Source organism: Pelmatolapia mariae, linkage group LG12 (genome assembly GCF_036321145.2).
Source record: "Pelmatolapia mariae isolate MD_Pm_ZW linkage group LG12, Pm_UMD_F_2, whole genome shotgun sequence".
NCBI lineage: Eukaryota > Metazoa > Chordata > Actinopteri > Cichliformes > Cichlidae > Pelmatolapia > Pelmatolapia mariae.
In genome coordinates, this window is record NC_086237.1 from 29,054,552 (window position 1) to 29,070,719 (window position 16,168).

General features: G+C 40.2%; 2 protein-coding genes across 5 annotated transcripts in view; one reads left to right on the top strand and one right to left on the bottom strand.

Moving 5' to 3' along the window:
* Positions 1-11,009, bottom strand: part of fbxl17 (F-box and leucine-rich repeat protein 17) — a 227,464-nt gene extending 216,455 nt beyond the window's left edge. The window contains exons 1-6 of one of the 2 annotated variants that reach the window (XM_063490430.1): positions 10,772-11,008; positions 8,525-9,021; positions 7,764-8,123; positions 7,517-7,639; positions 7,162-7,419; positions 5,987-6,118 (exon numbers count right to left, since the gene is read on the bottom strand). In XM_063490430.1, coding sequence (XP_063346500.1) covers positions 5,987-6,118; positions 7,162-7,419; positions 7,517-7,639; positions 7,764-8,123; positions 8,525-9,001 — 1,350 coding nt within the window. In that variant the 5' untranslated portion in view covers positions 9,002-9,021; positions 10,772-11,008. Of the gene's footprint in view, positions 1-5,986; positions 6,119-7,161; positions 7,420-7,516; positions 7,640-7,763; positions 8,124-8,524; positions 9,022-10,771 lie in introns of both variants that reach the window. The other variant, XM_063490431.1, reaches the window with a different exon arrangement.
* Positions 11,010-12,363: 1,354 nt separating this feature from the next.
* prxl2c (peroxiredoxin like 2C) lies at positions 12,364-16,042 on the top strand. Of its 3 annotated transcripts, XM_063489894.1 has the most exons (6): positions 12,364-12,722; positions 13,035-13,103; positions 13,270-13,323; positions 14,392-14,497; positions 14,587-14,721; positions 14,826-16,042. In XM_063489894.1, the coding sequence occupies exons 1-6, from the start codon at positions 12,387-12,389 to the stop codon at positions 14,954-14,956; spliced, it is 831 nt and encodes a 276-aa protein (XP_063345964.1). In that variant the 5' UTR covers positions 12,364-12,386; the 3' UTR covers positions 14,957-16,042. The 3 variants fall into 3 exon arrangements, with proteins under 3 accessions (XP_063345964.1, XP_063345965.1, XP_063345966.1); XM_063489895.1 differs by lacking the exon at positions 13,270-13,323; XM_063489896.1 differs by lacking the exons at positions 13,035-13,103; positions 13,270-13,323.
* Positions 16,043-16,168: the final 126 nt, after the last annotated feature.

Sequence of the window (16,168 nt, forward strand, 5' to 3'; positions counted from 1 at the left end):
CATGAGCTAATTTGCTGCCCTTGTCACTGGTAGGCTTTTGAGGCAACGTAGACAAAGATAAAACAAAGTCAAGCCATACAGTCAGTACAAGGAGCTATAATGATTTAAACAGGACAAATTAGAACAACAAATTAAAACAACAGTTTATAACAAAGCCAGAGTTTTGCCTTAATAATGAACACATTCAAAAAATGTTAATGTTTTCATTGCTGATGTGTTCAAAACCCTTTATTAAAAAACAAATGAGCATGAGTTAAAGCTCTGTGTTGGCACGCCTTGGAACACACTTTAATTTTCTTTTTAAAAAGGTATATAAGCCAACATATAAGTGAAGTAAAATGTAAAAATCATTTTGACTCTTGCTCCTGCTGGTAAAAACTCATTTACTTCCTTCGTTACATCAGTGTAGACATTACTAGCACAGGTTAGCTGCCCTGCCCAAAAAAATATCTGATTCATAGCCGGTGTCATTTGTTGGCATTCTGTCACTGTTCAGCAGTATAAAGTCAGCTGTGCGGCCCGTCCCACTTCTCCATTATAATGTGAGTCATTCACTTGACTTTGTTTTCTTTCCACAAGGTTAATACTTTTAACATTTCCATGAGCCACTCGAGGAATCCAAGAGAGCATCCTGCCACACCGAAGTGTTTTTCGTCTTTTTTACAAAGTAATTTAGACTGTGTTATTGATAGACTGTGGGACACACACACACACACACACACACAAGAATGTTGATCCTGACTCTTTTACCGCAGTAACTAATATTGAAAAGAAAACACGGCAGCAAGGTGAAATATCGCTTTGGAGGAAAGTTCACAGACTCGCATTTTGAAAAACGCTTTCACTTTCTTCTTTTCAAAACTTGTTTTGTTCTTGGGCAGACAGCAGAGGGAACATATCGACGAAGTCTGCGTCTGAGTGCAGCCGGCTGTTCGAGTTAAAGTCAGTGCTCATTAATGCATCTGATTACGCTTTAGGCAAAGGCCGAACGGCAAAAAAAAAGCCGCACGCACATACAGAGCGTCTTTGTGGGGACACAGATCAATACAAATGCACTTCAAAAGAGGAAAGAGGAAGATATGCGAGAGAGAGGAATCCGCTGTTAACATAGACCACATGATGAGAATGTAAACAATTAATAATAATAATAATGAGAAGAAGTGTATAAATCACAGTTTATTTCCTTACAATAAACAAGCCTCTTAGCTTCTTCCCTAATGAGTCTGCAACTTTCAATTATTTAGGTCAGTGTTTTATTGTTTCTACTATTGATCATTTAACAATTTCAGTCACCAATTTGTCTGTTCTTCAGATGATTTGTGCTGATCATTTTGTCAGCTGCAGTTTTCCAACGTTTAAACAACAAGCTCAACACAAATATTCGGTTTATCGTTGAGTCTATGGACACCATGTTACTGATGAAAATGCAGCACTTTTATCTTTGAGGTGTGGAAAAAAGGCAAAGCCAAGTTTTGAAAAAGACTTGAAATTTTCCATTGCTTATGTCAGAGTTGTTGAATATCCCAGTAAAACAAGGACTCGGGAAATAAAATATAACATTAAGGAAAAAATGTGTTGACTTAGGTGGTCGTAGGTATGACGATGAGAAGGAACTGATGTCTTTCTCTTTGTGTTTGCGTACCGTGCCCTTCACCCTCAACAGCTGGGACAGGCTCCAGCCGCTATCCCAGATTATCGACCTTTAATTGAAAAAGTGGATGGACGGATGGATGGACAAACATTGTAATGCAAAGCAACAACACAATAAAAATAATTACTATCAGCATCTGCTAACAGAAAACATTGGCATGTTTCAGGATCCTAAAGCATGGAAACTCTGACTGGGAGCAGTCCTACCCCCACCTCCCAATCTGATGGACATAATCCAGTGCTATTAGCAACTAAACTGACTTAATACATTCGACAACATCTGACATTCAACATCCTGAAAAGTCTAAATGGCCATCTACAAAGACTGGAGGGGATTGGGGAGATGGACACCACATTGTTTATGCATGTGTAATGCTGTGTTTATGCGCCTGGTCAGAGTGGTTCTATTTATCTCTAATCACAGTCAAATATGTGAAAGAAAAAAGTTTCCAAAGGAGACTCCAGTGCAGATGGCAGCTATTCAAGTCACCCACCGCTCCCGAGTGTATGTGTGTCACTGCCACCGTCTGAAATATTCCTCTGTGTTTTTGTGCGATGTGTGTTGGTTCATGTCAAAAGGTCTATCCCATAATAACTGACAGCTATCATTATCACTTCCTTTCTCTTTGCTCTCCCTCTAATCCAGCTAATTAAATCTGCTAATGTCAATATACATTTTAATCTGCAATCATGTTTGATTGGACCTGTGGAGCCTCACTGTCAGTCGTCCTGCCAGCGAAAACCCAACTACTGACAAGCTTGACAGCCAGCCAATCAGAACGGGAGATGAGCCCTCCTCCACTGACCTATAGCCAGGAAACACCATTCACACTGACAGTTCATCTTTTTCTAGTGTTTCACAAAGTCCCACAGACAAATACATCCCTTCCTTCCCAAATATCCACAAGAGAGGGCTAAAAAAGCTGTCGAAAAAGGAAAAAGGGGAGGAGAAAAAAAAAAAAACAAGGGAGAGAAGCTCTGATTGTACATGCAGAGTGGTAATTACAACTAAATTGAGGGCACATGGTAATCTATGTTAGGTCATCTCTAATTCCACTTACATTTCCACATTTTGGACTAATTAAAACCGTTAATAATCAGAGCCTGTGCGCGTAAGCGAGAGGGGGGAGAGGGAAAGCGAGAAAAAGGGAAAGGGGGAGAGAGAGAGAGAGAGAGAGAGTGTATTTTCAGACGCGGCATCTTTGAGATGAGCCAAAGGAAGAATGTCGCCGTCACACTGCAGGAAAATTAAGTGCACACGCTTTGATTTTAACAAGACACGAGAGTAGATAACGTTTTGGGGGTTTTTCCATTTAAAGACACGGGAAAAAAGAGAGTGAGGAAAAGTGCTTCTCCAGCAAAAATGTTTCCAGATTATAACGTGTTTAATTGAAAGGTACACTGGAGCAAAGTTGGAAAGATGGGTGACGAGGGGTTTTCGCAACTTCTGTTTTGTCCACTGCTTGGTCTATAAAACTGACAGAACTCAGAGTTAAACTTTCAGGGCTGCCTCTCCCCCCCTACGGCAAACTGGAGTGAGTCGGGGAAAAGGGGAATTTGCTATTCTCCCAGCCTTTGCCCTTCGAGGTGCTGAAAGAGAACAGAATATGAATGGGAAGCGAGGGAGAAAACACTTCAGAAGATGAAAACAAGCCTTGAAAGCCAACTGCTGCAATAATACCAACTCCGGCATAAATAGTGGATGAACGCCAATAAAGAATGCAGGGTGGATGTCAAAAGAAGAGGGGCACAGACACACCGCAGTCACCTGCTTTTCACACAACGCTCTTAGCCCAGGGTTATCCATAGCCCTGGGCTGATTTGGCCCCGAGCTAACAAGCAATGAAAGCGAAAGCTCCAGTTTGTCAACCGTAAACAAAATTTGGAGACACTACTGAGCGTAAAAGCCATCCTCGGGATTACATTAGCAACTTTAAACTGTCATTATCATAGGGAAGGGCACACTGCTTCGGTATCATAATCAGGGTATGAAATTACACATCTCCCTTTTTTTTAAAAATTAAGAAAAATCTAACCAATGGCACAAAAGTGTCCAGATATTACTACCAAGATTTTGCAAAAATACTGTGTACATTATAGCAATGTTACAACTAATGCTGCTAAAAAAATTAAATTAAAAAAGAGTCCTTCAAGTTGCACAAGCCTATTCAGAGATGTTGCACATCCTTCCCTCCAAAAAACTTCTTGAACCATCACCAGAGCTTGATATGGTCTTAACACAGAGAAAACGAACCCATCAGCGTGGCAGTAAAACCACAATCATGGCAAAAAGGAAAGCAAGACAGAAAGAAAAAAAATGTACGTGGGTGTGCACATGACAAAGAAAAAGTTAAGAGGTCGAGTGAACAGACCACACAGCAACATCCTGCAGCAATTTAATTATTCCATTTTGGAGGAGGAGGAGGAGAAAGAGAGAAAAGATCAGAGTGAATGAAAGGCTCATCCTCATCTGTGATTGATTAGGACAGACAGAAACTCACACACCCACATTAACACACAACAGAAGCCAGCATGAGAAGAGAAGAGGAGAAGTTTTACAAAGTAGTCTTAAGAGGCTTTCACTACACTCCCATGATTTTTGCAATTTATAGCACACTAAAACCCCAAAAAGCCAATCTCAGCACTGTTTCCTGAATCAATTCATGTAGTGAAGACGGGCTGAGCCCACACAACATTTCCGCAAGAGTTCAGTCTTTCATTTTTTGTATAAACCTTTCAGGGAAGCCTTTTTCCAAGCGGCCTCAAGCCTTTTAGTGTGTCCATGACTTGTAGACTTCAGTATGAAGCAAGATCTTTGGCGTACAACAGCTTGAGACACCTTTTATATTCTTTAGGGTTGAAGAAACTTATCAAAAAATATATGCAAAGTAATTATATTTAAAGAGACATCAATAAGTGTTTATGCATATTTCTGACTCGTTTAAAGATTGCAATTCTAAACCATTTTACCACAGAACAACAAAATCAGTTTTCTTCATATCTGAGACACTGAAGCAGAGACCCTTAGGTAGCCTTTAAGCTGTCAGAAAGAATAAGTGCTTTCTGGGTCGTCTTAACTCCTGGCAAAGTTAACGACAATTTTAGGCCAAGCAACCAGAGCGACTAGACATAACAATTCCCATATAAGCTCAGCCCATTTCTCTCTGCCCTGATGACAGGAAGCTAAAATAACTTCAGCGCCTTCACGTCTGAAAAATGACCATCTGAAATTGATACTGCTCCTCTGAAACGTTATAAGAAGCAATATTAATCTCTCACCTAGTGTTAATCGCTAATTTCATATACTATTAAGATGATGAATGAGATTTTAACAAACTGAGCTGTTGTTAAAAACTTAAAGCAGACCAATCCATCAAGGTCACGATTATTCATGGCCTCCAAAGAAATATTAGCGGGAAAAAGGTGAAACCATTAGTGAAACAAGAACGATGGAGATAACAGAGGGAAAGGTACAGACAAGCCAAATAATTAAAAAAAAATAAATATTTTTTAAACATAAACATTAACAATACAGTTTAAGAAAAAACACAACTATACTGGTAGAATTACACAAATCATCATCTGACTATGAGGGGAAAGCAGCTGGAAGGCTGTTTGTAGTAATTAGAAAAAAGCGACATCTAGTGGTGGTTTAAGGTATGTCGCTTTATATTGCAGATGGTGTTTTTATCATAAGACAAGATGGCATCACAACAACTGAGCTTTCTAATGTCGCACTAAGTTAAAAAATTATATAAAACAAAATCAACTTTTATAGAGAATAGACCATAAAGCGATTGAAAGGTTAGTTATCAAACATATAATGTGTGCATGTATCATGCATACTGATGAAGATATTTTCCCTTCTTTAAAGAATCTCTGATGAGATTACCATATAGCAACAAGACAGACACTTGCAGCAAACTTTCATTGTGCCCTGCTATTTGCAGATCTGAGCTGTGTATTTAAAAAACACTACGATAAGGAGCAACTGCAAATGTTTGCCAGCCAAGCTTGAGTGAGAAAAGGAATATACTGAAGGACAGAAATGAATAAGTCTGTGTATCATTATAGATGGTGTCTAGCAAACCTTCAAGATATTGACGTACTTTTTGGAAGAAGGCGTACTGAGTGGGCTATAATAATGCATGACTTCTTAGCCTTAACCAACAGTAAAAAAAAAAAATGCAGGAGACAAAGCAACAGTGCTACTCTGTGTAGAGCCCATACAAGATGAATGCAAAGAGCACACCTGTAAGAGAAGATATCCAAGAGCATACCAAGAGTGAGAGAAGAGGGACAGTGCTGAGTATGACACCAGAAGCTTGAAACTGACCATTTTGTTCTCTTGCAAGTAGAGTCTCTGCAGTTTAGGGCATCCTCTTGCCAAGGCCATGATGCCGTCATCTGAGATACCGTAGCACTGACCCAAGTGGATGTCTTTCAGCTCACTGCAGTGCTCCCCCAGCTGAGGTAAAAAAAATAAATAAATAAAATTTAAAAAAAAACAAAACAAAACAGAGAAGTAAAGAAGATAATGCTCAAAATCTTCACTAAGCTGATATGACTGGAGTATGTGTTTGCTTTTTATTTAAACTAGGGATTCATATCTACTGGATCTCGTTCACAAACAATATGTACACAAATCTGCAAATAAACCAAGCGAATGAACGCTCCAAACCCAAATCTGTGAGTGCCCATTATTTTCTTTCCTGAATTTGTTTGCACTCTACGATCCCCTGAACATGCATACGTGATGAAATGATGAAGGTTTGGCTGTCTTGAAAATGTAAACACACATTTTTAAACTTAATATTAATACTAATGCTGCTGATGATTATAAGTTTCTTTTTAGTGATTATTTTTTCAAAACCGCTTAAGAAGAAAAGCGCTCAGAATTTGAATAAAATACACAATAAACTCTGAGATTACAAGCCAAGAAAGGAAAACACTGAGTATAAAAAGGCACAGGTTTTAAGCTTTTTCAAAAAAACATATTCTAATAGACATTATCTCATCTTATCTCCCTCTTAAAGATGGCTTCCTTTCTTGTTGGATGTCATCAGTTAAAGTCTAATTTCTTGGCACTATCCCACAGATGCTGAAGAATAATTGCTGTTACTGAGTTACTCATCCTGGGCTGACAGATCCTTGTCCTCCACCTGCTTTCTTCTTTTTGTTATACTCTGGCTGTCATTTTTTTTTCCGTTTCAAGTTTGATGTCAAATTGTTTCTTTTCACTTGAACGACAGTGTTTTTCTAAAATGAAACAGTCTTTAGCATCTCTTTTTTTTTTTAAATAAATGTGTTAACTTAAATCAAGAACGGGTACGCGGCAGTATGCTGATTGCAGCACTAACATATACACCGTGGTAAGAACAAAACTGGCTCGTTCACACGTATCATAAATATGACTGTAATTTTGCATGTGTACCAATCAGGACAAGAACAATTATATGCACATAAGTGAATGATGCCCATTGTGTGTCTACCCCGGTTCTGAATCCACACCTTTTTCAATGCTGCATCTGTCAGTTTGTCCTGGTTGCCCACATGCACCTTCACCAGAAGAGGGCAGTGTGTAGCCAAAGCGCACAAGGAAATGTCACCCAGCTGCTTGCAGCGGTAGGCGGTATATTTCTGCAAGCCAGGACACTGTGAAGCCAGGGAGGACACGCCGTGGTCATGAACCCCCCTGCAATCCGAGATGTTAATCTCTGTCACATTCTGCCTCCGAGAAGCTATTTTCACCAGAAGATCATCATTTACCTGGAGAGCAAGATAACATAAAAAGACACAATAATCAGCACAGAAATCAAAGTTTCCTGTTCTTTCTGACTTTTTTGTAGACAACTGTGTCTCTTACTTGTTGTAGGCCACTGAGGTCGATTTGCTTCCAGAACTGGAAGTCCAAGCAGAGGTCCCTCCAGTACTTACAAACCAGAGAGGCACAAAGACAGCGCTCCTTTACTGTCAGGTGAGACAGCACCTGTGAGGGGAAAAAAAGGGTGTTTTCAGTCCCTTAAAAGCCATCAGACAACAATTCAAAGTTTTCCAGTGTCTTTGTCTGCACCAAACCATATGAAAACATTAAATTAAAAAAATCTTCTGACCTTAAGAAGGATGGAAGAAGGCAGATGATTGATACTCAAGTGATCAGCAGCTTCAGAACTTCTTGCCTGGCAGTCATCATAGTTATGTGCGCAGGGCGGGGACGAGTCAGAACTGTGGGGCAAATTGGCGTGAAGACCCAACCCACAGCAGCCATCAGCAGGTGAGGAAGAAGAGGAAGCGGAGGAGGAAGAGGAGGAGGGAAGCGGGCAAAGGGGAAGGTGGCAATGGCCCGTTTCAGAGTTCGAGGCCGCCTCCCCCCCACCTCCATTCTCCAGCCCTCCATCAGGAGCAGCGAAGGCACAGCGCGGCTGCTTACAAGGGGTGCACCTTTGCACCTCTGAGCACTTCCTCTTACACACCTGCAATCGGACACACACACACACAGACAGGTCACTTGGAATCAGATTTTCAGGCAAATGTAGTTACAATTACAGAAACAAATTCATGAGAACAGCACCCCTGAGTTTGGACCCTCAATAAGAATAAAATAAAAGCAGGACTAGAAAGAATACAGCTTTGACTTAAGAGATAGTTAAGGACAAAGAAAAGTCAAAGTTTATCTTTCTAACTGCATAATATTATTTTTTAAGCAAGTTTAAAGCACCTATAAACATTTCTCATGTGTAATCTGTAGCTTATAGCCCTGTTACTAAAAAGGGTTGGGGCGCTGTTAAATGTAAATAAATATGCAATACAGTTATTTGAAAATTATTAAAAGCCTATATTAGTTAGGAATTAATGCTCCGAACCGGATGCCTACCATCTCTGTGTAATCGCTGGTGCAGCCAGGCACAGGCACAGGTATGGGCACAGTCACAGACACACCAGCGGTTCGGAAGAGGGCCGGTGGTGGAATTAGTTTGGCAGGAACAGCTGACAAAAGGCTCCTCCCCTGGCCCTCCCAGATAGCAAGTTCCCTCGGTGACAACAAGAACTTGGAGCAATCCTCCGGAGATGCGAGAGTTGCGTATCGCTCCGCAAGCTTCGTGGCAGCTGCCGCTCCGATGCCAACTCCGCCAACACCTGGGACGCTGATTCCCGTGATGCTGTTGTGTCGACACCCGTTGGCCTCGAAGTGGTCGCTCTCGTCGTCGAAACCACCGCTGTTGCCGTGGATGATAAAGCAGAGCATGCAGGGCCCGTGCAGAAAACAGTTCCTCTTCTTCTTCTTCCTGTGATGCAACTTGCGTGTCCTCTTCTTCAGGCGATAACCATTTTTCGAAAAAAGATGGCCCATATAGATGATTCAAGGAAACTCTGGAACAACAGAAAAAAATGATTGGAAAAAAATAAAAAATAAATAAATATGTTTCAGCACTAACAGGAGGCTGAGCTGAAGGTGACAGAGTGGAAGACGCTCAGACTTTCATTGGCAGTGACCAGGATGAACAGGATTACAAATCAGCATATCAGAAGGTCAGCTCAAGTCAAGCAGTTTGGAGGCAAAATTGGAGAAGCAAGGCTGAGATGGTTTGGACATGTGCAGCACAGGGTTAGTGGATATAATGGACAAAAGATGTTAAATATGGAGCTGCCAGGCAGGAGGAAAAGAACAAGACCTCAGAGGAGGCTGATGGATGTAGTGAAAAAGGCTGTTGTGAGAGCGAAGGATGCTAGTTTGTAATGATATGAAAATTCTATGAAAGTTGTAGTGTTAAGACTTGGCATCAAAAAATACGCAATGAAGAAAAAACTATTCAATGAAAAAAGAATTTGATAGTTTCCATCCTCAGTACTACGAATTTATTGTAGTCAGTACATAAACATAGCTTAGGCTAATTATTTAGCCCCTGTATAATTAAGAGAACAAAGGATATCCTTTCTTTTGCTTAAAATGACTATTCAAAACATTGTTGTATATATGTCTAATACTTTTAATACAATTTTATGAGTAAAGATGTATTTCATCAATTAAGAGAAAATGTCTTTTTGCTAACAACGTTTTGCTCCGCATAAATAAAATAATATGGGAAAATTGCAGGATCACTAACAGCTATCATTATCATTATCTCCTTTTTTAATTAGGCTTTTTTCGTGCTTTATTAAGCCTGTCATTTCATTAGCTGCTTTAATGTTCATCTTTTCCCTAAAGGCAAAGTCAACATGAACCTTTAGTAGGAAAATCTAATGCCTATCCTTCAGTATTTTCAAAGCTGTTTTTCATAGCTGCAGTGAAAGAATGCTCAACAAAAGATGGGAACTTTACAAGATAACGCTAGAGTTGTCTGACACACACACGGGGTGGAGAGTGAGATTAACTTAATCTGGAAGTAAGGGTGTATTTGTGATCATGGTGGGCTCGTGTAAATAATGGCACAGATTTCCACACAAAAAGAAAAGAAAAATCTGAGCCTGATCCTGTATGTCAACAACAATCAGAACAGTACTTTCTGCTGAAACAGACATGACGATGGACAAGACTGACAGCAACCACATGTGTCATTAAACTCAGGACCGGAGAGCCCAACAACACAGTACTGCAATGAAATTCTGATGTTATTTGTTAAAAACACTCACAATTTAAGAGTAAAGCCCAAATCTCAGCACAGCACACAACAAATAGCAGCAAGCTTTGCAGCCGTGCTTCCCTACGATGGAAAAGATTCAGGCGTGGACGCTGTGCATAACTTGAAAAATGTTTTGGGGGGTCTGGGGTTGTTTATGTTTTGTTTGTTTTTTAATGATCCACATTTGTTGAGGACGTGAAAAATCTCGTCGGATAACTGCAGCAGTGCAGCACCGGTTGGTGGCTGCTGAATCAAAACACAGAGATGTAAACAGTGAACAGGTGGTCATTTGTTTAGCATGTAAAAACGCCAAAGCAGACTTAACGTGACACCTGCGGTTTGCCTGGAATTGCCGCAGATTTGCCTTCAACATTCACACGAACTTAACGCTGTTTTTGAGGGAAAGAAAGACGCGATTGCTTCGCAGTTTTCTGTCAGGCTAGCCTGCTCCATCCCCAGATGCTAAGTTAGCTATAGCCCCAAAAGCAATCATCTCTCACCACTTCACACGGTGCTCCCACACTCCGCACTGTGCTCGCATAATACTGCTAAGCTCCACGGTCAAGATGAACGGTGACGAGCCCCGACAGGAGAGACACGGGCGCAGGAAAACCGGCCACTAAATCGCCGTTCTGCTCTTCCAAAACAGTAGCAGCTCTGGTTGTACCTCTGCTGCTGCTGCTGTTGCTCTTGAGGACAGCACTTCCGCACCGAGAGGGCAGCGGGAAGGAAGCCGACGAGGGCGATTCGTAATTCGCCATCAATGAAAATCCTGTTCCCAGGATTTTGGGGATAGAGAATAACCAAACACTGGATTGGTTTTTTTTTCTCAATGATAGGTAAATGAAGCTTTGAAAACTGACTTAGAAAACACAGGGTCAAAAATATTAAGCTATTGTCTCCTAATGCATACAAATGTGGAATTATACTAGAGTATGGGAATCATTTTGTATCGTGTTTAAATTGTGGAGGTATCGCCACAAGATCATTTAAATTAAAAGCAAACTTTTAATTTATTAACCATAGGAAAACTGGACAACCGCCCCAAAAAAAGCTACTGACAGTGGTTGCTACAGAAAACACTACCTACCTTATAAATTTCTAGTCTTAACACCTTTACTCTTGCAGTTAATTTATTTACTGGTCTTCCTCTTCCCTGATAGCTACACATTTAGCACCTTTTGTCCAGTATATCCGCTACCGCTCCTCTTCAAATGTCCAAACCACCTCAGCCTTGCCTCTCTAAATCATCAAGCACCGGATATGAGCAGGTGCACTAATTTCTAATCCTGTCCATTCTGGTCACTCCCAACAAATAATCAGATTTTATTCGTGAACATAATAGTTGATATTGTAAATGAAGTAGCTCCACCTGTAGGTTTGGTTGTACTGAAGCTGCCAAGTGTCTACACACGCTGTATATTATGCGAATTTAAAATAATGAATCCAACATTTAAAAAAAGCATAAAATATACACATACTGCCAAAATAAGTTACTCAAAAGTTACAGGCGTTTATTTCAATATTCATGTAACTCAATGTTTGTATCCCAAACGTTTCATGCATTAAACACATCAAGTCTAGACCACCAAGCAGTATTAGACTAAAGTATGAAATGTAAAACTTAAAAGTCACAAATAGGATAAAATGTACAGTTGTACGTAACTTAACTGGGTTTTCCGCAGTAACTACAGTATATTGCAGCCAACTTGGTCTTGCGAGGAGCTCAGAAAAAAAACACTTTGGGGAGAGAGAATCAGGGCATAAAATTATAATTTATAAACATAACACAAGATGAGAGACTGTTAACGACAATATACATAGCACATGTAATTATCTACAGTACCGAACAGTACAGTACGTCTACTCTATATATATTTAATATATATAGAGAGAGATATAATAATCTGGATGTACAGTTCAAACTGTCCTTCATTGTAAATTCCCATGGCAATGTTGTTCACTGAGCTGAAATATATATAAATAAATGCTGCCTGACTGTTATTGTGAAGTCACAGCGTGCGCACTGACGCACTGACGCACTGACTGTTTTGTCTTGCCTTATTTATACAACTAAATCCGGAGATTAAGATAATATTAACCAATGCTTAACCAATGAATATGTGTTCGCCGTCTCTCTTCGTTCTCCTAGAGAGAGAGAGAGAGAGAGAGCATATGGGCGTGAATTTTCCAGGCACCAGCTCCTCCAGGCTGAATTGCAACTCCCAAAATAGCAACACTGCGAATTCTGGATCCTCTGAGAAAAAAATGGCTGAAGTAGTTTCACCAATAACTCGACAAGTAACTAAAGGAAGCCAGGAAAATGTGACCTGTTTTGTGGATATTAATCTCAGAGACGTCGAAGACTGTTTAATTTACGACCGGCATGGAGTTTCTATTCCGTTCAAGACCCTATACCAAGACAGGAAATCGGTCATAATTTTTGTGCGGGTAGGGAAAACTTCATTTGGCTTAACTTTGCTGATGAGTTATGGGTTCGCATAAGCACCCTACCTTAAGTTGCGTTTTTAAATGGGTCTTGATAGGCTTCAAAGTAGGTACCAGATGAGCCTAAGTGTAGCTGGCCAGATGCTCCAAGAATTTCCTGTGCTATGTTGGAAATGGACGAATGAAGAGATCGTTCTCCATAGGTGAAGACAGAGGGATAAATGTTATATAGGCGCAAGATGTGAATTTTTAAATGCAGTGATATCTCTCATCACTACAGACTTTTAACATGTTATGTAATATGTGTCCCTGCAGAATTTCTTGTGCTACAGCTGTAAAGAGTATGTTGATGATTTGGGAAAAATACCCAGAGAAGTACTGGAGGTAAGTCCTGTTTAGTAAGGACCAGTGCACTCGAGGCTGTCAAAACAAAGAGCACAGCTGCAACACTGGCAGCAAAGGTGCTCAGTTCTAGCAATAGGAGGTCTAATGAGTATTAACATAAATAATTGATCATGACAAATCCAAAATTCCATGTGTGTTGTTGCAGGATGCTGAAATTAGACTGGTCGTGATAGGTCAGTCCGCTTATCATCACATAAAGGTAATTATTTTGTTATATATACACTCACTGGACACTTGTTCAGCTGCTTGTTAAAGCAAATATCTGATCAACCAACCACATGGCAGCAGCTCAGTGCATTTATGCATGCAGACATGGTCAAAACAACTCGCTGAAGTTTTGAAGAAAGGTGATTTAATTGAGTCTGGTTTTGACATGTGGCCGCTCTATTGGAATTCTGCCACAGTGCCATCTCTAAGGTTTACAGAGAATGGTCGAAAAAAAAGGGGAAAATATCCAGTGAGCACCAGTTGTCTGTGTGAAAAGTAAGAGGAGAATGTCCAGACTGCTTCGAGCTGATAAGAAGGCACGAGTAACTGAAATAACCACTTGTTACAACCAAAATATGCAAAAGTCCACACCTAGAGCCACTCCTGTCAGCTAAGTACAGGAAACTGAGGCTGCAGTTTGCACAGGCTCCAAAAAATTGGACAATAGAGGTTTGGAAAAATTCTTTCTGGTCTCATGAGTCTCCAATTCTACTTCAACATTCAGATGATAGGATCTGAAGTAAAAAAAAGAATGAAAGCGTGGATTGATTCTGAACTGTTCAGGCTGCTGGTGGTATAATGGTGGAGGGCATATTTTCTTGGTGCACCTTGAGCCACTTGGAACCAATTGAGTGTGATTTAAACTCCGCAACCTTCCCGAGTATTGATCTTGACCACGTCCATCCCTTTCTGACTACAGTATTCGCATCTTCTGATGACTATTTCCAGCAGGTTAACACATCAAAAAGCTCAGATAATCAAAACTAGTTCAAGGAACAAGAGAAAGAATTCACTATTCACTATATAAGAATTTCCACTACTGCAATCCAGTAGAATGTCTTTGGCATGATGGATGTGCAGCCATCAAAGCTGCACCAACTGTGTGATGCTATCAATTCAATATGAACCAAAATCTCTGTTGAATGTATGCCACAAAGAATTAAGGTCTAACTCTTGCAAGGTGTACTTATTACAGTGTCTGATGAGTGTATATAAATATCACAGCAGGCACTATAGTTTTCCAGACGAATGTACTCTTTCTTCTTGTTCTGTCATGTAGTCGTTCTGCTTGCTCACGGAGTATCCTTATGAAATATATGTGGACCCAGAGAGGCGCATTTACCAAAAGCTGGGGATGAAGAGAGTGGAGACATTCACAGACTCTGGTATGCAAAAACACTATTGGAGTGTATAAGTAAGCTTATTTTGAGATGATAATGAAACTTTGTCTTTGTATCTGTGTTTGTGAACTCAGCACAGCCTAGTCCCCATGTGAAGTCTGGCGTTTTTATGGGCCAAATCAAGACTATATGGAGAGCCATGACTAGTCCTGCCTTTGATTTTCAGGGTGACCTACATCAACAAGGTGGAGCCATCATTGCAGGACCTGGTAAGTTGGTCTCTCTCTATATATAATGTTATGTGTTAATGTTGCCACTGCATTATATCTTATATCTTTTTTCCTCACATTCACTGTTTTCTCCCTCTCTGCAGGCTCCAAAGTCCATTTTTCCCATCTTGACATGAACCGCCTGGACCACATGCCCATCAACTGGCTCCTTCAGCTTGCAGGAGCTCAGCAAACGATTGACTTCAGCGATAAGCCGAAAATCATTCACATCTAGTTAGGTGCCTGCCTGAAAGTGTGTTTCATCCCACGTCACTGCTGTAATCACACATGGAGTGTATATACAATCAGCTCCAAACTCTAAGACGACTAAATGAGTTTCTGTTGCTTCTGTTTTGCATTTGAATTCAACTTGATTGACAAATAGTATATTACAATGACTTTATCAGCTTAACACACCCCTCTCTCCTCTTCCCTCAACTGTCTTGGCTTTAATAACAACACTCAAACTGAAAGTGCATGCGGCAAGTTTGTACAGAAACCGATAAGGCATGTTTTCCTGGCACGATCTGAAAGTGTTCCAAATATCTTCTTGAGAAATCAGTGAATGCTTGGCCTTTGCAGTGTCCCCTTTAAATGTTCAGCAGGGCTGAGGTCCAATCACTGTGGAGGAAAAAGTCTATGTCAGCCAGCACTCTTTATTCGTAGTCTTATATAGTTTTCAAGTAGTTCTTGCAAAACTTTGACAAATAAGACAACACGTCTAATTTGTCATTCTCTTTGTCCAACTCTATAGACAACCCTCCCAGAACTGAATATTTATGTTCTGTTTGTCTTCTTAAATGCACCATTATGTTACAGACAGAAATCTCTAACTTGGATTCATCATTACATTGATTTTTTTCCCCAGTCGTCTACTGTTAAGTTACATTACTGTTGTGGATAGACAAATTGCAGCAAGAAGAGTTTTATCCGTAACAAATATTTCAGTCCCAGCATTCCCAAGTCTGTTATTTATTTCAAGGCTAGACACTGAACTGACCAAATTGCCAAAAACTTGGGAGAGGTTAGAATCACTGGCCTTGCAAATAGTACAGTTTCATTAAAAAAAATGCACTACTGGCATTGTCCAGTGTCTCCAATCACATGTCAAGAACTGATGATGGTTGTTCTTGATGCAGGAGGATTTTCTCTGTTTTCAGTCTGTGGTCTGAAACAGCAGTAAACCCTTATATTCCAGTGTGTTTTGTGGTATAATTATGTGCCTGTTTTGTAGTGATAAGACTGAATAGCAGCTGTTGCACTGATTTTACTACCTTGTCACATTCCCATTGCAATCTGCAAAGTTTATTATATTGTAAATAAAGACATTTTTTATTGTTATTCATTGGCTGCCATATATGTTCTACAGTGCAAGGCCAGAGCACGGTTGCATTCAAATGGGAAAAACTCTGGCATCAAGGACTACATTTCCAATATGTTATCTATT

Coding starts and splice junctions, on each gene's coding strand:
- prxl2c (XM_063489894.1), top strand. CDS start 12,387: ATGAATATGTGTTCGCCGTCTCTCTTCGTTCTCCTAGAGAGAGAGAGA. Junction 13,104..13,269: donor TACCCAGAGAAGTACTGGAG/GTAAGTCCTGTT, acceptor GTGTTGTTGCAG/GATGCTGAAATTAGACTGGT. Junction 14,498..14,586: donor GGAGACATTCACAGACTCTG/GTATGCAAAAAC, acceptor TTGTGAACTCAG/CACAGCCTAGTCCCCATGTG.